Here is a 22,269-nt window from a genome sequence, read left to right as displayed (position 1 = left end):
GAAGGAGCAGCTGGGAAAATCCCGACGAGCTCCGTGCTGGGACAGACCCTGCCCACGTCCTCGCCAGCAGAGAGCAGCAGGGAGGCAGATCCGCTCACTGCCGGACCGCCCTGGGATGTTTTCTTTCCACCCGCAAACCCCAGGACAGCAGGCGGCAGCACCTACCCAGACTCCCCAGATTCTCCCCAGACGGTTACACCAGACCATTGGGAAAGTTTCTGTTTATTTAGGCAAAAGGGACGGACCGTGCTGGTGAAGCAGATGCCTCAGAGCCATGATATGGGTGGCAGAGCAGCAGCATGGAGCTTTGGCACATTAGTCTTGCTTTGTTTGGGAAGCAGCATCCATCAGCACCATCCATCCTGTGGAGAACAGCCAGGAGATGTGTGCTGAGTATTTGAGGTGGGAGGCCAACGGAGCTGGTATGGCCTTCCTCTGCTCTCTGGGCTTCAGCCATCTCCAGGGATGAGTTTCTAGCCTACCCGTATGACTAAATATGCACAGCCGTGATGGGAAATGAATGCTAGGGCTGCCCAGTGGGCTGAAAGCCAGCACTTATTTTTTGCATGGTGAGACACAAACCCCGATTTGCCAGCTTTACTGGTTCATTTCACTGCAGTCCCTTTGGTACAATTCAGTGCCCTGGCTCTTGCCACTGGATGGACTCAGCAGCCATTTCTCCACTTGGCAGGTTTTGGTTTGTGTGTCGCTGCCAACCAGCAGGCATCTGCATCTCCATTGCACCCCTGTGCTTCCCAATGCAGAGTAGCTCCATCCCACCTGTACGTGTGCTCCAGCACATCTTCAAACAACTTGGCCTCCAGAGAAATTCGAGGAACTCATGATGGCCCCGTGTTAGGGTACTAAAGGGGGAATTTCCAGATGAGGATATATTGCAAATACTGTATTGCACTGCAGCAACTCACCTACACTTCATCAACGGTGCATTCCTCTGTGGAAATAAAGAGCAAGGCTGAGTGCAGGGCTGTGGTCTTGCCAGTCCCATTTAGCACCCACAGCAGGAGGCAGACAGCCCAGGAACGTGAGCAAGACAGAAGTCACAGTGTGCCAAGCCCCTCATCGCCTCCTGGCTGGCCATCCTACCAACCAGTCCCTGCCAGCCCACTCAGCCTCGTGGCTCCAAACAGTGCTTGGCCACACTCACCCTGTCTGGGCAGCATGGCGACCATCTCATCCGTGTAGTTCCGCTCCCCAGCAAGCTTCCTGAAGATCGCTGTGGCTGCAGGGCTCACCTCAGGGCTTCTGCCTGAAGGCAAGGAAGGAATCAGCTGCTGGCTGGGTGGGACACGTGATGCCCTGGCACCAGGACCACCGAGCAGCCCAGTATCTCTTGGATCCCATCCCCACCCTTTCTGACCTCTCCTTGCAGCAGGACCCCAGCTCTTTGCTCTGTTTCACCAGATGACTTACCAAGGCCATGGATACTTGGCACAGTGCAGAAACCTGAGACCCAACCCTAAATTGCTGTTTCTTCCACTACCCCCTGCCTTGATCCACCCCCTAAACCAGAACTGGCACATGGGCACTTTCAGCACAAGATGTCTCCATGTCCCATCACCCCCTTGCCCCTCACGCCCACATCCCCAGCTTGGCCACGCACTGTAGAGCCTCATCATGTGCAGGGTCCTTCCGTCCTTCACCCTAGTTGCATAGATTACTGCATAGCTCTTGTAGTCAGTGTCCAGCACCTCCACCTTTTTCTTGGCTTCCTCTGAAAAAGGACATGGAGCAAAGTGAAAAATTTTCTATATTCTCCTGAGAGCTCCCATGCTGCAGAAGGACTAAAATGTCCATTCATTGATCCACCCAGCCCATATTTTTGCTGCATCCCCCCTCCTGGCTTTCCCTCTTGGTAAGGCTCCTCTAAAAGCCTGGGGAGCCCACAGATCATGGCACAGATCAGCAGAGCAACCGGGACCTCGAGTGCAGGAGGGGCTGGGGGTGGCCACTATGAGCAGTAGAACAGCCTGGGCCAGTTTGGGACTTGCACTTGGGTAGGGGATGGAGGAAAGCACTGCTGTTTTGTTCCCGCTGCAGAACAACTCTGCTTTGCCCACATTTAGGCTCAATTGGTATGAGGCTGTCCTCCTGCAAGAAGCTTCCCAGCAGGAGCCACTGCTGGTGGGGCATGGCCTTGGTGTGGACTGGTGTTGAGCGGGTGGTTGGGACCAGTGGTGGGGGATCTCCCAGGTCCCAGGGACAGTCAGTGTGTCCCTGATTCTGCCCACAACTCTGTCCCCACTCACCTGAGTAGTAGACTTCACCATCATCGCTGGTCTTCTTGAAGGTTGTCTCCCATTTTCTGCACCCATTTGGTCTGCAAGGCAAGGAAGAATCCCCTGTTATACATCCTCACGGTGTGCTCAGAGCCACCTGGTTTTGTCCCTGCTGCACTGCGGTTCCCCAGCCCAGGACACAAGCACTGCAGTTGGGGTCACACCTCCAAAACAGGAGATGCTGATAGAGGATGGTGTGTCCTGGGGAGAGCTGCCACTCATACAGCAATGGGTGCCAGAGCAGGACAGAGAGAGCAGAACCTGGCACTTATATGGGGCAGCCGAGGAGACCTTCAGCTGCTGACAGCTGGTGCCCCAATTCAGTCTCCCTCCAGGTTTGTGGGCATAATGGGTAGGGGCACCTGGGTGGGCACCCACTAACCAAAGCCCAGGGAGAGAAGCACTCAGCACTTACTTGGGGACTGCATAGGAGACCTTCAGCTCGTCCTCTCCTAGGAAAGAGATTCTGGCCATTGCCATCTTCATCTTGTCCTTCTCACGCAGGAAGAACTCGGTGTTGGAGGCCAGAGCAACAACATACCATTTCCCTGCAATCTGGCAGTGGGAATGGGCTGTGAGCCTGGAGGACCTGGCAGGATGTGTTCCTTTCTGGGCACCTGCATCCCATACAGGCATCTAAACCCCTTCTGCATCACTGTGCTGGGTGTGCAGTGCTTCCAGCGCTGGCTGCGGTGTCCCCAACTATCCCCAGCAACCACAAGGTCCTCCCATCCCCACCCTGGTGAGCAGAGCCCACAGTCCCTTCCCCATTACTCCGCAGGTCACCTCGCTCCTGTCCGGCACTGTGGCAGCAGCCTTTGCATGCAGCAAGCAGAGCAGGGCCAGCCCCAGGCTCAGTGCCAGCGTCCTCATCTCGTGCAGCCTCCGGCGTCACCGCGGGATGTGGACCGGTCCCGGTGCTGTTGGCTTTATAGGGCTGTGCTCCCCCCCTTCACCTCCCCCCCCCCCCATGCCCCCACACCGCGTGCTGTGCTGCACGGAGAGTGCTGCTATTGTTGGCATGGGGTGAGGTTGGCTGTGAGAGCTGAAACCATCCCATGGTAAACAGAGTCTTACGGAAAGAGGAAAGTGTTGCAAGGCCTGAGGAGGGGTCTGAGCAGTGGGGTTGCAGGGCTGCTATTGCACCACAGCTGGAAATGAAGATTTTCTTGTGTCAGAACAAAGGTACTTCTTGTTTCCCAGCTGAGAACTGCCGGGAAAATCAGGAAGGTAATTCCTGGCACAGCGTCCACGGGGCTGCCCCAGCACAACAGTGACCGACATCTGCCCCGAGGCCACTCCAGCTGTCAGCCCCACGCCTGGGTGGCAGTACAGGATTCCAGTGTGCTGCTGTCATGTGTGCCCACCTGGCCAGGATATGCTGCCCCTCTACCCTGGCTTCTATGGGCTCCAAAGTTCCAAAGGGCTCATGTTGCATCCTCACAATCCCCACACCCAGGAGTGTGCTGAGGGACCCAACTTCCTCAGCCACCATATGCTGAGTTATGCAGAGGGGATGGGAGCACACAGTCCTACTGCCCCCACAGCTCTTTGCCAGCGGGTAGATGGGGCGATGGGTGGCAGTAGATGTGGGGGTCATGATTAGACTTAGGGCAGCCCTTTGCCCACCCGTGCAGGGAGCTGGGTCTCATGGGGGCTGCCTGCTGCCCACTCTGCCCAGCTGGGCTCCCCACACTTGGGAGAGCTCTGCAAACCACACAGCAAAGGATCCCCCAGACTGCCCTGTGGTGTTGGAGGGATGGGTTTGGTGCAGGGCTGCTGGGAGCCCCCAGCCCTGACAACAAAAGCACTGAGCTCAGGGGCAGCTTCTGCACTTGTTTATTTTGATCAGAGAGGTGTGCTCCCAGCACGGAGCAGCAGGACTGGGAGGGTGGGGAGGGTCAGCATGGAGTGGGCACTGAGCACTGAGCCAGCTCCCAGGGACACAGCCTTGTGTCAGCCCCTCAGCTGCAGGGAAGCAGGACGGATGGACAGACAGACGGGGGTCAGGAGGCACTTGGAGGGGCTGCACGTCCTTGCTCATCCTGTGCTCACTTGCGAGTCTTGGTGCACCGATCTGCTCAGTGGGAGGAGAGGGGTGAGCATGGATCCACACTGTGTCCCCATGGAGTACCCCCACATAGAGTGGACATGAAGCCACCTCTCTCCTGGCACTCACCTGAGTGCGGCATCACGACCAGCATGTCCTCAGTCAGGCCCATGGAGTGGAAGAGCTCCTTGAACTTCTGCAGGAGATGCGAGCTCACGTCCTGATTCCTTGCTGCAGGTGGAGACCAAAGCAGGGGCTGTAAGCAAGGGGCCCTACAGCCAGCAGCGCACCTGGGGGTGGTCTCCCAGTGGGACCCCTAGGATGGGCAAAGCACTAGGGGATGAAGTGCAGGATGGGCACCAGTCACCTCTGTAGCCAGCAGAAAAGGATGGAGACCCACCCTGGTGTCTGTGCACCCCCCATACAGCCCCAGCAGCCCTGGGGGTCTGCAGCTCATGGCATGCTGCAGGTGGGGGTTTAGTTCAAAATGGTGCTAACTGGAGATATTGGTAACTGGGGATATTGCCAATGTCATGTTTTGTTCACTCCAAAATGGACTCTTTGGCATGGGTAGGTGCTGGCGCACCAGGTGCTGAAGCAGTGGCCCTGGGTGGCAATGGGGGTCCCAGCCCTGCAGCCCCCCATGGGATGGGTACTCACTGTAGAGCTGCAGCGCGGTGCTGGGCTTCTGGCTGTCTATCAGCTGGGAGTACACGATGGCGTAGTGCTCGTAGTCTGTGTCCATCACACGCAGATCCCTCTTCTCTCCCTTTTCTAAAAGATCCCAGAGTGCACCCAGTCAGGCCGTGGCTGCACCAGGATCTGGGATCCGCACAGAGCCAGCAGCCGTGTGCAGTCACCGGTGGAGGCAGAGGAGCCAACCCAGCCCCTGCTGCCCCTGGGCACAGCGGGCAGGTGCTGCCCACACATACCTGTGCTGATGTAGTGCCCCGCCTGCCCACTGCGCTGGAACAGCATTGAGATCTTTTTGCACTCTTCTGGCCTGGAAGGGGAAAATTGAAACAGCAAATGAGGCTGGGAGCCAGCGGATGGCATGACAGGCAGTGGGACATGCTGGGTTGTGCAGCCCACAGCCTGGGCAGTGCCTGGACTCACAGCGGGAGGACTGTCTCCATGGCCATGTGTCCCTCCGGAGTGAAGCTGATGGTGGATACAGATGATGTCATCTTGTCCTTCATGCTCAGGAACACGGGGCAGTTGGAAACAGCAGCCATGATGTGCCACATCCCTGCAAACTGCAACAAGCCATCACTGCCAGGTTTGGGGGAGATCTGGGGAGCTACTACCTGCCAGGGGGACCTGTACCCACCTGGGGTCCTGTCAGCCTGTGGTGGAAGACCTGCCACCCCAACATAGCGACCTGCTACCCACCACTGGGACCTGCCACCTGCCTGGGGGACCTGTACCCACCATAGGGCCCCATCAGCTGGTGGTAAGGGAATTGTCAGCTGCCACAGGGACTTTCCACCCCATTACTGGGACCTGTCATGTAACACAGGGACTTGCCACCTGCCCTGGGGGACCTGTCACACTGTCACATGCCATGGGGACCTGCTGTCCCACTGCGGTAACCTGCCACCTCTAATGGGGACCCACTGTTCTCTGCAGGGACCTGCCTCCTGCTGTAGGGACCAGCCAAACCTAGCATGGGGACCTGCCACCTCCCTGCATGCAGGATGCTCCTGCCCGGTACCATGGAGGTGAGCATGGGATTCAGCCCATGTTCCTTGGGGAAGCCCTGCAATCCCAGGGCCAGCATAGCCCCAGGGTGTGGTATTCCCACAGCAGGGCCAGCACAGTAGTCCAGCACTGGTCTGGTTGTGCATAGGTACCCACAGCCTCACAGCAAAGGCTCTGGAGAAGACTCAGAGCTGAGATCAGGGGGTGCCTGGGGATGCAGCTCTGCCACCCTGCCCCAGCCCAGGCACTCTGGCACCCCACGCCATTACCTTCTTGGGGTCAAAGTCCAGCTGCACAGGGACCTCGGCCCCTGCCCACATCAGGCAGAGCAGGGTCAGCACCAGGCTCGGCAGCACCGCTGTCATCCTCACTTCAGGGTCTGGATGCTGCAGGAGAGGCTGCATGGTGCTGCCTTTTCCCGCACCTACCTTTATAGCCCCCACTGCTGGCAGCACCCCCCACACCCCCCACTTTATGCAATAGGTTACACAAGAGCAGTGATAAGTTGTCCCCATATTAGGTGACAGCTTTGGCCCTTTCCCAGTCTAATTGCTCTGTCCCAAATGAATGCGGCGTTGTGTCAGACCCAGCACAGAGCATGCTGGGGACTGGCACCACCTGTGCCAAAGTGGGTCCAGGGAGGGGGCCGGGGGTGTAGAGGTGTCCCCTGGCTTCCCTCCAGCATCCGGCTGTGTCAGGATGGGGAGAGCAGTGCAGTGGGGCTTCAGTCTGGGGTCACTCTGCAACCTGCTGCCACTGGGTGCAGATCCCGCTCCAGGGCAGGGCTCAGGGTCACAGCACAGGGAGCACTGGGGCAGCTGGGACATCTGCTGCTCAGGGCCATCGCTCTTGTTTGTGTCCATCTTCCTGCCGTGGTTTTGGAGATCCCCCTGTGATCACTCACTGCCACATGCCCACACAACCAGCCTATTCTCCAGAGAGGAAGCAGAGGCAGGGAGGCTGGCGTGGCCAATGTGGCAGATGGGATCTGATCCCCTCGGCTGGTGTCAATCCTTTTCAGCCCTGGGACCACTTTGTCCCAGAATGGGCAGGTTTTATGGCCAGGCAGCACCATTGAGTGCATACAGGGTACAAACCCACCTCCTCCCCTGCGCTGCTGTGCCTCCCAAACTAAACTAGGCAGGACCCCAGGAAGGGCCACTGGGCCCCCACTCTACAATAACCAGACACAAGCAGGGAAACAGTGGTTTATATGGGCTTGAATAAGGATGGGGTAGATATGCAGGGTGCAAAGCCAGGAAGTAAAGGTGGATGTGGCACTGGGTCGGGATGGGATGGGATGGCTGTCGGCTCGTGGTGCCCCTGGAGCTCCATCCAGCAGCAGCCTGCATGGGAGAGAGGAGAGATGCTGCTGAGATGTTGGGGGTTGGGGGGTGCGTGAGGTGTCAGTACCTCTGCCAGCCCCACACCCCCCATGCAGGGCCACCCCAAAGGGAGATGGGTGATGCCCCAGAGAGAGCTGAGCATCTCCATAGGCTGAAGGCACCAGGGCTCTGCAGGGCGGAGACATCACTGGGAACCTCCGAGCACCCAGCAAGGGCAGGACTCACCTAGGCAGCATCTGCCATGCACTTGTCTGCAGAAAGAAGAAAAGCAGAGATCACTTCACCATGGGTACAGGCACTACTGGCCCGGGATCTGGTACAACTCCCCAAGGGTCTCCACCTCCTCCCTCCATTCCTATGGGCTGAGCGTGGCCAGGAGCCACTGTGAGCTGCCCACCCTTACCGGTCTGGGGCAGGATGAGGATCTCCTCATCTTTCAGGCCTTGCTCCTGGGAGAACTGCATGAACCTCTCCAGGCGCTGGGGTGCAAGCTCCTTGGTGCGGCCTGCGGTGAGAGCAGGGTGAGGGCAGCCCCGGGAGACAGGGGAGAGGGAGCCTGGAGGTGCTGTCCCACCACCCCCTGCCTGGGGATCTCAGCATAGGGAGGGCAGCGTGAGGACGTACTGTAGAGCAGCACCATGTTGGAGGAGCCGGTGCTCTTGGAGATCTGGGTGGCCACCAGGGCGTACTCATCATAGTTGGTCTCCACCACACGGATGTCATGTTTGCTGCCCCAGCCTGTGGGGATGGGGAAGGCACCACTCAGCCCAATGCTGAGCCTGGGCCCCCAGCCCTGAGGGCCACATCGCTGCCCCACTGCAGGGTTGGGACAAGGGCCCAGAGGCTCACGTGGGCTGGTGTAGCTGAACCGCCCGGGCTGCTCCGTCCGGATATAGAGACTGTTCCTCTTCTCACACTGATCACCCCTGCAGAGCAGCACGGGGCCATCAGCAGGACAATGGGGGGTTGGAGCTCAGCACCCCCAGCACCCACCCAGCAGCCCCCAGCCCCGCGCTGTGCTCCCGCAGCTCCGCGCCATACTTGGGGTAGGTGGAGGTGACCTCCATGTTGCCATCTGCAGTGACAGCGATGTCTGTGGTACACATCTTCATCAGGTGCTTCTTGTCCTTGAACCAGTTGGAGTTGGAGGCCAGGCCGATGCTGTACCATCTCCCTGCGAGCTGCACACAAACTGCTCAGCACTGGGCAGGAGGGCAGTGCCATGCGAACAGAGCACCTTGCTGCCCTCCCCATCACCCCCAGCCCTGCTGTGAGAACAGAGCTGCATTGCCATCTGCATCCATTCACGGCACTCAGAAGGGGCCAGAACAGCAGTTTAGCCCCGGCTGGGGCCGGCACAGACATGCTCCCTTCCCCACTTCCTCTCTGGGGCATCTGTGCCATCCAGACCATCCCAGAGGCTCCTTGTAGGACCCAGCAGTACAGCCCGTGCCCCAGCTTGGTGGGACTCCAGCTCTGGGCTGGACCCTGCTCCCTGCTCCCAGGGCAGTAGGACCTCCAGCCCACCAGTACCCCCAGTAGGATCCCCAGCCCACCAGTACCCCCCTGCTGTATATTTTTGGAGAGATGAGCACCCCACACGCCCCGGCCCCATGCAGGAAGGCTGGCCAGGCCCGATCACCTTGTCCTGCTGGAAGTCAGCTTGCACAGGAATGCTGTTCTGCGCGTGCAGAGCCCCAAGCAGGGCCAGCCCCAGGATGCTGATCAGTGTGGCTTGCATGTCCCCAGCTGAGCGGAGCTGAGCGGAGCGGGAGCTGCAGGCAGTGCTGGACGCAGAGCTGAGCCCCTATTTATGGACAGGCAGCGCAGCGGCCCCAGGGGGCCAGTGAGGCAGGCAGGCCAGCCCCGTCTCCCCCTGTGCCGTTATGCAAGCAGGAGCAGGGGCAACAGCTGAATCCAAAGGGCAGGCTGGGAACCTGCGAATTTTTCCTTCCTGTTGATATTACATGTTTGCCTTGGGGTGCCAAACTGCTCAGCAGCACAAACACAGCTGGCGGCCAGTTCACTGACTATCCCTGCCCCAGGGCTGCACAGCACGGGGACTGGGGGTAGAGAGGCTGCCATGGGCAGAGCATGGGGATACCAGGGGTGCACAGCACCAGGGATCAGGTCTTGCTGCCCTCCCCCATCTTGCAGAAAAACCGCATTCAGACCCAGAGAAGGGCCTAAGCACAGCACCAAGTACCTGCCAGGTCCTGATCTAATCCATGGGATCTGTGGGCACCTTTGGGTGCAGCCATGGGAACCCCCTGCCTTGTGCTGACCCCTTCCCTACGTAGCTCCCAGCCAACACCATGCAGTCAGACAGACTCCCTATGTTACCCCACACCCTGATCCAGGAGCAGCTGTCCCTTGGCTTGGGGCTGCAGCAGGGCGAGGGCTGGGGTGATCACTGCTGTTACCAGTGGCCCTGTGGGGCTGGGCAGGACTGCACGGAACAAAGCACCAGGCAGGTCGTGCTGCCCCGGGGCCGTGGCTCTGGCCGGTGCCCACTGCCAGCCCGCGGCTCTCCCTGCAGCACAGCCCTGCCAAGGCTCTTTACATAAGGAGCGTGTTTTCATAGCAGCTGTTTTTTTCCTCTCGGCAGCCCACCCTGCCCGGCTGCCTGAGTACATTCCCTTCTACGCATCCAGCTGCGAGCCAAGCCTGCGCTGCACAGCATGTGCTGGGGGCTGGGCTGGCTCTGCTGCTGCAGCTTTATTAAAACAAAACAAAAGCTGAGCTGGGCAGGACTGAGCAGCACGAAAGCACCCTGGGCCCCCGCGTGCCACTCAGCCCAGGGCTGAGCCCACCCTTGGTTGGTGTGGGTGCACACCATGGGCCCCTCACGGTGCGGGGTGATGGGGAGAGCTCTCTCCATTGGGAAATGGCAGAGATGCTGAGGATGCCACAGGGTCCCAAGGCGCTGATGCCAGATGGCTGCAGGCCAGGCTGGAAGAGCCCAATGCTCCCATTGCCAAGCCATGCTTCCACCATGGTGCTGCCACTTCTGTGCTGGGTGAAGTGAGCTGTACTGGGCGGCACAGGCCCATCGTGCCCTGACTCCAAGGCTTGGCGGGCGGCCTGGCGGCTTTGTGAGCGCGGCCAGACATGGCTGCCCCACACGTGGGCAGCGGGACAGCAGCTGGCTTTGGACGGGTCACGTGGCGGTTCCTTACATAAGGCCCTGATAAACAACATGTGTTACCAGTTTCCGCTAAGATTGCAAAACGTCGGTGCTGGGGCAGAGGGCTGCTCCCACCCCAGGGCTGCAGAGCAGCTTGTTGTGGGGGGACTGCGGGGAAGGAGCTTTACAGCCTCCTGCTGCCTCAGCAGAAACAGGTGGGGGCTCCTCTCGGGCTGTGCCCCTTCCCCTCCAACTCCAGCCTGCACTGGGTGTTTGGAACCAAAGCAGCCCTGCCAGGTGGAACATGTGTCAGGCTGTTGGGGGCCCTGAGCCCCCAGGGTTAACCCTACAGCCTCAGACTGTGTGGAGGACTCCAGGCATGTCCCCTGCCTGGCTGTGAGCTGGGCGCTGTCAGGGGTATGACCCAAGTGGCAACAGCCCCTTGGAGACCATGGAAGCAGGACAGCTACAAGGCTGCATTTTCCTCCCCTGAGGTCCCTGGTGGGAAGAGCTGACCCACTGTAGGTTCCCAGTGCACCCCAAGCCCACCAGCCCCAGGGCACCAAGTGCAGTGAGCTGCCCATGCCACACTGCCACAAGCCATCAGGCATTCTGCCTTGCCTGGACACAGAGTTTTTCCTCATGTTTATTGGGATGTTGCTGGTTTCTGCAGGGCATGGGACAAAGGGCACGAAGCTGTGGGGTGACACAGCCAGGAACAGGGGAGTCCAGGGTGTGCTCCAGCACTGCAGAGCAGCAGCAGGGTCTGGCCAAGCCCCAGCTCATCCCTGTGTGGTCCTGTCCACAGGCGTCTGCACGAGGTGAGAGATCAGTGCTGGGCACGTCCTGGAAGTACTGCCTCCATCTACAGCTCTGTTTCTGGAAGGGAAGGAGGGATGCTGAGGGGTTGGGGCAGAGCCCAGTGCCGGGGTTGGGACTCACCTCTGCCTCCCCAGGCACCACCAACAAATGGTGGAGCCATTCCAGGAACACCCATGTTGTCTCCATCCCAGGATGCCCCACCCCAGACCCTCGTCCCAGTGCAGACACCACTAAGCCCAGCTGGACCCACACAGGGGCCATCGGGGCTCTCCTTTGCCAGTGTGAGGGTGACAGCCATGCTGGGTGATGCTCTGCCACCTCCCAGCCCCACACTGGGTCACAGAGGGACCCCTGCCTTGTGCTGGGCAGCACTGCAGGGCAGGGCTGTGGCACTGTGGGGCCGTGCTCACCATCGAGGATGTGGAAATCATCAGCAGAGTCACAGAACCCTGTGAAAGAGAAAGAGCCCGGGGTGGTCACCTGCCCTTTGTAGGTCACGTGCCAACACCCTTGTGCCCTCCCCTTCCTGCCCTGCTGGTACCAGACCACAACCAGTACCAGACCGACACCGGTACCAGGCACCTCCGGCTGCCCCCACTCCTGGCAGCTGCGTGGACCCACCATATGTGGGGAAGTAGTGGGTCACATCCTCACTCAGGCCCACGGCTCTGGCACGCTGCTCAAACTTGTCCACTATGGTGTCACTGAGCTGAACGCTGCGACCTGCAGGGAAAAGCCACCATCCCAGCCCTGCTGCCAGCCCTGATCCTTGCAGCAGGCACGGTGTGGGGCACAGGCATCCACTGCCCCATGCCAACCCACCGTAGAGCTTGACAGAGAGGCCTTGGCTGTCCTGGTAGTAGATGATGGCGTAGCTGCGGGGGTCCACCTCTCCCACCACCACCTCCATCTTGCTGTTGTAGCCACGGCCTACGGGGGACATTGGGGCAGGTGTGGTTCAGTTGGGCACCATCCTGGTGCCTCGTGTCACCACCAGAGGGCACGAGGGGTGCGACTGGGCACCGAGGACCCACACGTCCCCATGGCATTGCTGATGGCAGCACAGCACAGAGATACAAGTGGACAGAGGTGGCACAGTGGGAAGACACTGGTGCCAAAGTCCCACGGGAACAGGAGGGTCCCACTCCACGTTGCCCACCCAGCCCCGTGCTCACTTCTCACACTGAAGTGCCCGTGGGCTCCTGCAGGGACGTAGCGCTGCTTGATCTCCCAGCACTGCCCATCCCTGTGCAGGGAGAGAAGCGCAGTGCAGGGCAGGCTGCAGCCGGCCCCCAGTTCTGCCCTTCCAGCTTGTACATGGAATGTGTTTCCTCAGGTTTACTCCACTCTCCCCCCTTGGAGCCCGCAGCAGGTGCTGGCCCTGCCCCAGCCCATCTGCAGTGTCCCGTCCCATCAGCAGCCAGCATCACTCACAGCTTCCTGAAGGTGCTGATGCTCAGGCTCTGCCCATCAGGGACGGTCACCGTCATCGCCGTGGGCTCCAGCCGGTGGCTGTTCTGTGCCAGGTATGTGCAGCGGGACGCCGTGCCGACCAGGAACCACCTGCCAGCCAACTGCACGGCACCGGGTGGGCACCGTCATCCCGGCCCTGGGATACCCCTGCCCAGGCTGCTGCCACCCTGCTGTGCTGAGCACCCACCCCGACACTGGGGGTACGCTATAGGGGTACGCTATGGGGGTACGCTATAGGGGTACGCTATGGGGGTACGCTATGGGGTACACTATAGGGGTTCGCTATGGGGAGCACAGCGCAGCCCCGCGCCGCTCGCCGTGCCCCGCCCGCGGAGTGACACCCGTCCTCACCTCGCTAAGGACGAGGTTCCCCCGGGTCCGCACTGTGCTCAGGGCGCTGCGCGCTGGGGGCGCCCGCTGCCCCCGTCCGTGCGGAGCGGCCAGGAGCAGCGAGAGCAGCAGGAGCGAGCGGGCGGACATCGGGACCGGGAACAGCCGGGAGGACACGGGGACATGGGACACACACGGGGTTATGGGACACGGGGTCATCGCACGTGGGGTCATGGGACGCGGGGCAGGGGAGCGGGATGTGGCTGCGTGGGGCCTCCATGAGAGCACGGGGTGTCACAGCGGGGCTCAGAGCTGTGGGGTCACAGCGGGGGCTGCTCAGGGAGGCGCCGTTGATCCCCGCCGGCCCCGCACCCGTACGACCCGCACGGCCACGGCACGGTCAGACCGCGCGGGGCGGGGCGACACGGAGCGATCGCTCTGCGCTCGACTCGTCGTGCCTGGAGGGCGGGGCGGCACCACCGAGACGGCGGATAGAGCGGCCAAAGCGGAAGTGCGGGAAGGCGAAGCCGGAAGTGCGGGGCGGGCCGGACGGTGCGTCCGGGCCGGGCCCGAGCCGAGCGCTGAGCGGAGCCGGGCTGAGCCGAGCTGAGCTGGGCGGCGGTCGCTCCCGGTAACGGCAGGATGCCACCATGGCCGCGGGCGGCCCCGCGCTCCCGGACAGCGCCCTGCTCCCGGACAGCGCCCTGCTCCCGGACAGCGCCCTGCTCCCGGACAGCGCCCTGCTCCCGGACAGCGTGCTGCTCGAGATCTTCCTGTACCTGGAGCACACGGACGTGTTGGCCGTGGGCCTCGTGTGCCGCCAGTGGCGAGACGTGGCCCGGGACGAGCTGCTGTGGAAGGAGCTGTTCTACCGGTACTACCGCGTGCAGCGCGACGTGCCGCGGCACCCGGGTGTGTAACGGGACCGGGGTGTGTGTGTGTGTCCGTGTGTGTATATGTGTGTGTATGTATGTGTATATGTATGTATGTGTGTGTGTGTGTGTGTATGTGTGTGTATGTGTATGTATGTGTATGTATGTATGTGTATGTATGTATGTGTGTGTCCGTGTGTGTGTGTGTATGTGTGTATATGTATGTGTATGTATGTGTGTGTGTATGTGTGTGTCCGTGTGTGTGTGTGTGTATGTGTATGTGTGTATGTGTATGTGTGTATGTGTATGTATGTGTGTGTATGTGTGTGTGTGTGTGTCCGGTCCGTGTCCGCAGGGGTCGGTTCCTCCCCGCTCCATCCGTCGTTTAATTCCCGCTCGCTCGGTCCCGTCCGGTCCCTCGTTCCGGTTCCATTTTGCTGCGGCCCGTCGGGCTCGGTCTCAGTCTCTGCAATAGGGAAATGATCCACGCACAGTGTTGGCTGCTCACCCCGCACGGCCCTTATCGAGCAGAGCTGTCCGCAGCCTCCGAGAGCGGCCTGAGCTGCTGCCGAGGAGCCGCCGTGCGGAGCCGTGTCCATAGCGGTAACGCGGTGCTGCCCCCTGAGCTGTAACTGGGCGCGCGGCCCCTTGTCACCGCTGCGTGTCTCTGAGCGGCAGCGATGAATTGGGGCCGGGGAAGCGCCGGGACTGTTTGACCACGTGGGATCCTGGGATCGTTCCTGGCTGTTTTCTGGCAGCTGGGCTGTGACCGAGGGCTTTGAGGGGGGGATGTCACAGCGCTCTGCTCACCGAGCGATGCTGGGGTTCCCTGGCAGCGAGCTGTGCCCTGCCGCAGGGGACGGGCCTCGTAGGCTACAGCGAGTTCCAAAAAGCCTCTGTCCTGCTCAGTGTAACTCGGAAAGTTGGCCGTTATCCATATAAACGTCTGATCCTCTTCCTTGGGATTTGCTGCCACAACAACTCTATGGGCACATCAAAAATTTTACTGTCAGTCAGTGTAACTCACAGTGTACTCCAGGCTTTCCTATTTGCAGGGCTCCTTGTTTGCCTTGACATCTTGTGTCCAGCTCCAGTTCTTCTGTTTCCTCTGTTTCTTGACTCGTGCAGATGCTTTTTCCTGATCTCAGACCCCTTCTGGAACCTTCTTAATTCTGTCAGACAAGACAATCAGAGTGGAGTGCAGTACCCTGAGGAACAGCTTCTGTTTCATTACGTGACAGATGTGATGTGCTGGAGCACGTCTGCAGTTCTGGCTTCTGTTTTGTCCCAAGCAAAGTTTTTGTTAGCTAGTGTCACGGGTCAGCTAGTAGCTGTTCTCTGGGTGTATCTTATAGTGGCTGCAATGTCTTAGAACGTAGTGATGTGGTGAGAAGTTGTGTGTTCCTGGGAAGAAAAGATTCCGTGTGTGTGTGGGAGTGGGAAAACGACTGAGAAAAATGTAAAGCCCTGCTAACACAGCTGAAGCTGCAGGGACTGTGGCCACAGCAGAGCTCCTGGCAGCACTGTGCTTTACTACAGGCTGATTTTGTGGCTCCAATGTTCACCTCAGGTCTGTCACTTCTCCCATGTACGTTCTTGTCATATGTCCCTGCTTGTGTTCCAGCTGCCGTATCCTGGTATGATGAGTTCCAGAGGCTCTATGACACTATCCCTTGCATTGAAGTGCAGGCCCTGAAGGAGCACAATGACCAGGTTTTGCACCTCAGCTTCTCTCACTCTGGCTGTTTGTTTGCATCGTGCTCCAAAGACTGTACTGTTAAGGTAATGAGAATTTGGGTCTTGAAGGCATTTAAGTAGGGTTTTCAGTATTTTTTTTTCCTTTGACTGGTGAGTGCTGACAGGGCAGGTGAAGTGGGACAGCCTTCAGGCTTCTTGCAGCTTCCTCACTGCTTGTCCATCTGCCTGTAGATCTGGAGCAACGAGCTGGACATCTCCCTGCAGCACAGCTCCAACATGAGGCCGTACAACTGGAGCTACACACAGTTCTCCCAGTTCAACTCCGATGACTCCCTCCTTCTGGTGTCAGGTGTCTTTGTGGGGCCTCACAACTCCTCATCAGGAGAGATTGCCGTAATCAGCATGGGTAAGTTTTGCCTTTGCCTTCACTGAGCCTTCCTGAGAGGGTTCTCTGTGCTACAACCAAGGAGTGTTGCTAAATGCACAGCTCTCCTGTTCAGAAGGGCTCCCATGGGGTGGGGGGCTGGGATCATGTGAAGATCTGTATGTGTTTGAGTTGTTCTTGTCTTTGGGGCATCTGCTTTGGGCCGTGCTTGGAGGAAGGCTGTGTAGCTCGGTTATATTCTGGACTGGTTCTGTCTGGCTGCCCTTATGTTTTGTTATCCATCTGCACGTACTTCCCACAGATCTCTGTAGAGGAGAGAAATGGTCTGTGTCTGCAGCCATGCCTTGGGGCTGGTCACTTGGTGGGCAGTGTCTGCTCAGCTTGCAGTGAAGGTGCTGTGTCAGTGCCTCCCCTGCTGTGGGCTGAGACCTAACTCCATTTCCCATTCCTTCTGCAATGGTTTCTCCAGATCCCCTGTCTGTCTCACGCTCCTGTTTCCCCTCTCTTCCAGAGAACTTCACATTGCTCTCCAGGGTGAGGAATAAACCTTATGATGTGTTTGGCTGTTGGCTGAATGAAACAAACTTGATATCTGGCAATCTGCATCGGATTGGGCGTATAACCTCCTGCTCTGTGCTGTGGCTGAACAACGCTTTCCAGGTGAGGTGTCTCTGTTCCAGCTCCTCGGGCAGTGCAGCTTCCTGCTGGTTCTCATGGGAAGAAAAGCTGTGGAGGAGATGTGAGAGGGAAACAGTGGCTCAGACCCTTGTCTGCCCTGTTTATCTCCTCTGACTCACCCTCTGGATATTGAGCTTGAGGCAACCCTGGCATGGAGTTTCTCCACCCTTGGTGTTATAGTACTCATTGCAATATCCTTATTCTACCCTTTGCTTCCATTATTATTATTATTATATTTGCTTTATTAATTGGGATGAGGAGTTGGTGCAGAGTTGTAGAGCAGGAGTTGCTGAATAGGAGGGCAGATGAACTGTGGTGGTGTTACTGATGTGAGGCTGGGCCTGGGATGGCTGCAGCCTGGCACGTGTTGAGCAGTGACTATTCTCCCACTTGGCAGCTCATTGCATTGTTCCTGGAGGTGGCTGGGTGGCTGGTTCTGTCCTGCCTGCCACTGCTGAGATGTGTGGGCCGGGTTCTGTCTTACACTGTGATGAGACCTACAGATGGAGTGTGTGATGGCCTTAGCCTCTGTGCTGCTTGTTTGCTCTCTGATACTTGTGCTTCTCAGACACGTTGCTCTTCCATGTCTTGCCTCTGTCCTGTTGTCACAGCTGCACATCCTGGTGTTTTGTGTCTTTGATTCAAACCTTTGATGCTGGCTCTATCTGGAGTTCCCTGTGGGGGCCGGGACCCTTCCAATAACCACATCTCTGTGTTGCACCTGACACTGCAGCATTAACTCGTGCATCTCCAGGAGGCACGGAATGACCTTGCCTGGTTTGTCAGAAATGTTGAAGTGTGGCTGCAGGCAGCCAAAGCAGGGGAGAGATTTGCAGCTTGTTTCGGGGAGCTGACAATGCAGCTGATTCTGCTGAGGGGCACGTGCAAGCTCCAGGAGCACTGAGTTCCTCTCCCTTTGCTTCACATAGGCTGGAGGGATTGTGCTTTGCACTTCACCTGTTTATGATGGGGGGCTGTTCCTGAAGTTCTCAGCAGTGCCAACTGGTGACCTCAGGCAGGAAGGTGGGAGCAAGGCTGCCCGGCCTCTGTGTTTCCAGCTCAGATGTTTTCCTTTAAAAGCCTGGCCCTGGCTTTTTGTCTCCTCACACCCACCTCCAGGATGGGAAGGAGTGTAACAAAGCTGGCTGGCATCCCTGGCAGGTCCTGATGGAAATGCCTAGAGATGCCTATAGAGCAATGCTGGGAGGTCGGTGTGTGACCAGAGCCAGCAGCATGGGCTCAGGCTGTGGGAGCAGCACTGTAGTGAGGGGATTCCTGCTCACTTTTCTTTTCTGCTCCCAGGGCATAGAGTCTGAGAATGTGAATGTAGTGAAGAGACTGTTCAAAATCCAGAATCTGAATGCCAGCACTATCCGGACCGTGATGGTGGCTGACTGCAGCCGGTACGATTCCCCAGACCTGCTCCTGGACTACGAGGAGCAGCTGGCTGCCTCTTCCACCTCCACCTGCCCAGTCTTTGATCTCGGCAGTGACAGCGAAGAAGAGGAGTCCAAGCCCAAGCAGACTCCAGAGCCAGCAGTACAGGAATTGCCGGATGACGGGGGTGTGCCAGCAGAGGATGAGCTGCAGCAGTTCTTTGATGATATCATGGGGGGCTGTGTGAGGCCTGCCATGACTGAGGCTGAGCTGGAGAACAAAGTGGCTGAGCTGTTCATACGCAACAGAACTAAACCGCCTGAGGTGAACCTGCTTTCCACGGACAGCAACAGCAAGACAAAATACTTAATTTTCACCACAGGGTGCCTCACCTACTCTCCGCACCAGATAGGTAAGGCTGTGGTTGAGCTCCAGGGCACGTCAGCCTTCTTAGGGGTGTGGGCTGCAGCTACGCTCTGGATGTTAATCTGGAGAAGACCTGTGTTGTTTGCTGATGTTTGTGGTGAGTTGCAGTTTTGCTCAAGCTGGGTTCTCTGTACAGGGCCAGAGGCTTTTGAGACTCCTCCACTAGCTGGAGGTGGTTTGCCTGCTGGCACTTGCCTCATGGTTTTGTTGCTACCAGGGCAGGATCTTCACAATTGGACACATAGAGGATGCTGAGTACAAGGCACTGCTAGCGAGAGCCTGGAAGCAGCTGGCAGGGACAGGAGCCCTGTGCCAGCCCTTATCTCAGCCCCTGACTGGAAACAAACCAGTCCTCCTTTCTTAGCAGTGCTGAGGGAAGTCCCTCCTTGAAGCCAATGGGCTTTAATCAGCCCTGCTGGTTTGTGGCAGAAGCCCATGGATGGCACGATCCTCCTTTCTGTTCCCAAGGGATTAAAAGGATCCTGCCCCACCAGATGACAACTGCTGGGCCAGTGCTTGGGGAGGAGAGACGTTCGGATGAGTTCTTTGACTCGCTGGATCACGTCATTGACATCCATGGGCACATAATTGGCATGGGTCTCTCCCCTGACCACCGGTGAGTATGACTGGAGGGGGGAGGAAGCTGCCTGCTGACCTCGGGCAGCAGAGAGTTTGGGTTACAGCTGTGCGGGGGTTTTGGAGTGAATGGGAGGAGAAATGACTTTCTGCCTCAAGGGAAAACCTCTCTGCATCAGGCTGGGGTGAGGCGCTCTGCATTAGGGCATGTGGCTGCCACTTTCTGCCTGTGTTTCAGAGCTGCAGATCTGCTAAGGACCAGCTGTGTGGTCCCTGCCCTGCCTGCCTGTGCAAGAGGGTTTTATACTGTGGCTCCATGAGTGCAGGGTAACCCCTCTGCTTTCCTCCCCAAGATACCTGTATGTGAACAGCCGTGCCTGGCCTCGGGACTGCGTCATCTCCGACCCCATGCAGCCACCCCCCATTGCTGAGGAGATCGATCTGCACGTGTTTGACTTGAAGACAATGAAGGAAGTGAAACGAGCCCTCCGTGCACATCGGGCCTACACACCCAACGAGGAGTGTTTCTTCATCTTCCTGGACGTCAGCAGGGACTTTGTGGCAAGGTGTGTGGCACTGGGCTGGGCAGGATGCTGCCCAGGTACGGGATGGCTTTGGGTGTTGAGCTGTGGGCTGTCGTGCTGCAGGTAGGGCTGGTCCGAGAGCGGGAGGCTGCTGTAAGCAGAGCAGGAAATGGGAGGCTTGTGTGGAGCAGTGATGGAGTCAGAGGGTGCTGCTGCAGGATGTCTGTTCTGGTCCTGTTGTGAAATCAGCAAGGAAAAAGGAAATGTGGGGCTGTGGCTTGTTTGTCAGCGGGTGGCAGTTGCCCTTCTTGAGGGCTGCAGGCTGCAGGTGTTACAGGGCAAGTTGGGGTAGCTGGAGCAGGCTCACTGCAGCCCAGAACAGGGCTGGTTTGCTGCAGGTGCCACAGCGTGAGTCTGGCTGCATTTCCAGAGCTTTAATTGATGCTGCTGTGAGGCCTCATTTCAGACTCCAGTTCTGGAAACCCACCTGTGTTTGTGGCAGGGCCTGGGTCACAAAGGGGGTTTGCCCCCTTAGGGTGGGTGTCTGTGGGTGATGGCACTGCAGATGGAGGCTGGGGCTCCTGGCTGGGTCAGGGCGCTGGGTGCAGAGGGCAGAGCCTGCCTGGCCGGTGTCCTCACTGCTGTCTTGTCTGCTGCAGCGGGGCAGAAGATCGCCATGGCTACATCTGGGACCGACACTATAACATCTGCCTGGCCAAGCTGCAGCACGACAACGTGGTCAACTCGGTGGCCTTCAGCCCAGTGGAGCAGGAGCTGCTGCTGACAGCCAGCGATGACACCACCATCAAGGTGTGGCGCTCCCCTCGCACCGTGCGAATCCAGCAGGCCAGGAAGCCCAGGCCCAGGAAACTGCTCTTCTCCTGGCTCATGAACCAGAAAAGCTGAACCCAGGTATAACAACTGCTCCTGCAGCTTCCTCACTGCGGCCACCTCTGGAGCTTGCGGTGCTTTGAGCCCTGCACAGCAGAGACGAGCTCTGAGCACACCAATCCTGTCAGCTGAGTTCGGAGGGACCCCGGCAGTGGTAATGGCTTCCTCCTTGGAGCGTCTGCTTCAAAGACAGAATGTAAGGGCTGAGGACCAGTTCCTGGGTCCGGTGGTCACTGCAGGGTAACCTCCCCACAGCTTATCACAAACGCTGCTACTTGGTCACAGCTCTCTGGGTGAGCTTTGGTCTCTGAGAACAGACTGAGGCGCGTCTCCAGGGTTTGTACTGTGTGGGCCTGGAACGTGGCTGACTTCACTGAGAGCTACTGGCTACAGAGCACCTGCACAAGCAGTGGTACAGTGCTGTGCTGCCTTACTGCGGGTCTCTTTTAATATAGTAGTTTTATTATTGTTTTGTTTGTCCCAAATCTCCATGGGCAACTTGTCTGGATGCTGGGTGCGCCCAGTGCCGCCCCACACAGTGTTTGGGCCACAAAGGGAGGGCAGGAAGGATCAGAGGCTGAAAAGGCAGCGGGGGAGGCAGTGCTGGGGCAGAGCTGGAGGGGCAGGGCTGCCCTGCCATTGCCTTCTCTTACAACTAAATCCTGATACCATCAGTTTACAAATCGGAGAGTGGGGAGAGCTGCTGGTAACGCCGATCTGGCTTTGCCCTTGTCTTCCCCTGTTCTGTAGCACCTGAATAAGCTATGGCATCGGTAACATATTTATTCCAGGGGCTCTGCTGTCCCTTCCAGGGGGTAAGCTGTGATGATGGGTCTCATGGTCACCTCCCTCCCTACTTGAGTTGTGGCACTTTAGGTTTTCTTGGTATGTTCTCTGTGAGCAGGTGAACAGGCAGAGGTGCAGCCATAAGTGTGAATAAACCTCCTTCCACCAGGGCTGACTCACCTGGGGGCTGGTGATCAGCTCCCTCTGAGGGCTCCTCTGATGGGGGAAGCCGGCTCACTTTATGAACTCAGTGTTGTTTACTCTGTATTTGTCCCTGAAGCTTTTCTCTTTCCAGCCTTCAGCCAACTGTTAGAGTCTAAAATTAAGCTCCTAATCTCCACTTGGCCCAGACAGCAGGAGCTGAAGCTCCCAGGCCAGCAGTGACCCCAGGGGCTGCACCTGCTGCTACGCTCTGGGCCCCCCAGCTCAGGAGCAGCAGGGCAGGTGTCTGTGCCACTCACAGCCTCAGGTTGCAAACAGGCTTCATGGAGACAGCGGCTGCTGTCTTAATATGCACTGATGGCTTTAACAGCTCCTCCAGCCCTCAGCAAGAGGGTTTCACACCCTTCTCTTGCTCTGCCCCAGCAGGTGCCCATGGCTTTATCCAGAACCCCTGTACTCAGGTTTTCTGTCATCACAGGACTTCTAGAAACAAGGGAGTCCTTTGTGTGTGTGTGTGTGTGTGTGTGTGTGTGTATATGGGTGTGCACTCAAGATCCTAGACCCAGCTCTTGGTCCCCTCACACAGCAACAGAACAGTCTCCACCTTCCTACATCTTCCCTCTTGCCCCAAGATAGCAAGTCCTGTTTGCCTCCCTTGGCGCGGTGCAGTAGTGAGCAAGGCACTGAGGGTTTATGTTTGTACCAAGTTTTGCTCTTCACCATGGCATTGAATAAATACTCTGCTAAA

The 22,269-nt window shown here is 58.3% G+C and overlaps 4 protein-coding genes across 5 annotated transcripts; 1 reads left to right on the top strand and 3 right to left on the bottom strand.

Moving 5' to 3' along the window:
• Positions 1 to 206: 206 nt before the first annotated feature.
• LOC107321681 (extracellular fatty acid-binding protein) lies at positions 207 to 3,200 on the bottom strand. 2 transcript variants are annotated; one of them, XM_085520992.1, is made up of 7 exons: positions 3,084 to 3,200; positions 2,713 to 2,852; positions 2,268 to 2,338; positions 1,622 to 1,732; positions 1,166 to 1,267; positions 927 to 952; positions 207 to 818 (listed from the first exon to the last, which is right to left on the bottom strand). In XM_085520992.1, the coding sequence occupies exons 1-6, from the start codon at positions 3,168 to 3,170 to the stop codon at positions 927 to 929; spliced, it is 537 nt and encodes a 178-aa protein (XP_085377118.1). In that variant the 5' UTR covers positions 3,171 to 3,200; the 3' UTR covers positions 207 to 818. The 2 variants fall into 2 exon arrangements, with proteins under 2 accessions (XP_085377118.1, XP_015734326.2); XM_015878840.3 differs by having other exon boundaries at positions 207 to 362.
• Positions 3,201 to 4,120: 920 nt separating this feature from the next.
• Positions 4,121 to 7,099, bottom strand: LOC107321658 (lipocalin-15-like). The gene is made up of 6 exons (XM_015878801.3): positions 6,318 to 7,099; positions 5,464 to 5,603; positions 5,280 to 5,350; positions 5,008 to 5,121; positions 4,477 to 4,578; positions 4,121 to 4,374 (listed from the first exon to the last, which is right to left on the bottom strand). Exons 1-6 carry the CDS (start codon positions 6,561 to 6,563, stop codon positions 4,349 to 4,351), a joined length of 699 nt encoding a protein of 232 aa, XP_015734287.3. The 5' UTR covers positions 6,564 to 7,099; the 3' UTR covers positions 4,121 to 4,348.
• A 143-nt stretch (positions 7,100 to 7,242) lies between these two features.
• On the bottom strand, positions 7,243 to 9,180 carry LOC107321660 (lipocalin-like). Its single transcript, XM_015878803.2, has 7 exons — positions 9,037 to 9,180; positions 8,436 to 8,575; positions 8,244 to 8,320; positions 8,019 to 8,132; positions 7,798 to 7,899; positions 7,620 to 7,645; positions 7,243 to 7,394 (listed from the first exon to the last, which is right to left on the bottom strand). Exons 1-6 carry the CDS (start codon positions 9,133 to 9,135, stop codon positions 7,620 to 7,622), a joined length of 558 nt encoding a protein of 185 aa, XP_015734289.1. The 5' UTR covers positions 9,136 to 9,180; the 3' UTR covers positions 7,243 to 7,394.
• A 3,578-nt stretch (positions 9,181 to 12,758) lies between these two features.
• On the top strand, positions 12,759 to 22,267 carry FBXW5 (F-box and WD repeat domain containing 5). Its single transcript, XM_085521022.1, has 10 exons — positions 12,759 to 13,051; positions 13,210 to 13,698; positions 13,780 to 14,058; positions 15,643 to 15,800; positions 15,948 to 16,122; positions 16,613 to 16,761; positions 18,082 to 18,568; positions 19,051 to 19,198; positions 19,512 to 19,724; positions 20,342 to 22,267. The coding sequence occupies exons 1-10, from the start codon at positions 12,796 to 12,798 to the stop codon at positions 20,586 to 20,588; spliced, it is 2,601 nt and encodes an 866-aa protein (XP_085377148.1). The 5' UTR covers positions 12,759 to 12,795; the 3' UTR covers positions 20,589 to 22,267.
• The last annotated feature ends 2 nt before the right edge of the window (positions 22,268 to 22,269 follow it).

This window comes from Coturnix japonica, chromosome 21 (genome assembly GCF_054131305.1).
Source record: "Coturnix japonica strain WE chromosome 21, WE-NBRP24, whole genome shotgun sequence".
NCBI lineage: Eukaryota > Metazoa > Chordata > Aves > Galliformes > Phasianidae > Coturnix > Coturnix japonica.
This window is presented reverse-complemented; position numbering and strand designations above follow the sequence as displayed.

What these genes read in the sequence shown, in the direction of transcription:
- LOC107321681 (XM_085520992.1), bottom strand. Translation starts at nt 3,170, where the DNA reads ATGAGGACGCTGGCACTGAGCCTGGGGCTGGCCCTGCTCTGCTTGCTG. An exon ending in GTCTCCTATGCAGTCCCCAA is followed by an intron (nt 2,339 to 2,712) that starts GTAAGTGCTGAG and finishes CTTGCCTTGCAG; the next exon opens with ACCAAATGGGTGCAGAAAAT. An exon ending in TGGTGAAGTCTACTACTCAG is followed by an intron (nt 1,733 to 2,267) that starts GTGAGTGGGGAC and finishes GTCCTTTTTCAG; the next exon opens with AGGAAGCCAAGAAAAAGGTG.
- FBXW5 (XM_085521022.1), top strand. Translation starts at nt 12,796, where the DNA reads ATGCTCAGGCTCTGCCCATCAGGGACGGTCACCGTCATCGCCGTGGGC. An exon ending in CCAAAGACTGTACTGTTAAG is followed by an intron (nt 15,801 to 15,947) that starts GTAATGAGAATT and finishes ATCTGCCTGTAG; the next exon opens with ATCTGGAGCAACGAGCTGGA. An exon ending in GGCTGAACAACGCTTTCCAG is followed by an intron (nt 16,762 to 18,081) that starts GTGAGGTGTCTC and finishes TTCTGCTCCCAG; the next exon opens with GGCATAGAGTCTGAGAATGT.
- LOC107321660 (XM_015878803.2), bottom strand. Translation starts at nt 9,135, where the DNA reads ATGCAAGCCACACTGATCAGCATCCTGGGGCTGGCCCTGCTTGGGGCT. An exon ending in CTGACTTCCAGCAGGACAAG is followed by an intron (nt 8,576 to 9,036) that starts GTGATCGGGCCT and finishes GTTTGTGTGCAG; the next exon opens with CTCGCAGGGAGATGGTACAG. An exon ending in CCTCATCCTGCCCCAGACCG is followed by an intron (nt 7,646 to 7,797) that starts GTAAGGGTGGGC and finishes TTCTTTCTGCAG; the next exon opens with ACAAGTGCATGGCAGATGCT.
- LOC107321658 (XM_015878801.3), bottom strand. Translation starts at nt 6,563, where the DNA reads ATGGGGACAACTTATCACTGCTCTTGTGTAACCTATTGCATAAAGTGG. An exon ending in ATGGAGACAGTCCTCCCGCT is followed by an intron (nt 5,351 to 5,463) that starts GTGAGTCCAGGC and finishes TTCCCCTTCCAG; the next exon opens with GCCAGAAGAGTGCAAAAAGA. An exon ending in GGGGCACTACATCAGCACAG is followed by an intron (nt 5,122 to 5,279) that starts GTATGTGTGGGC and finishes GGGATCTTTTAG; the next exon opens with AAAAGGGAGAGAAGAGGGAT.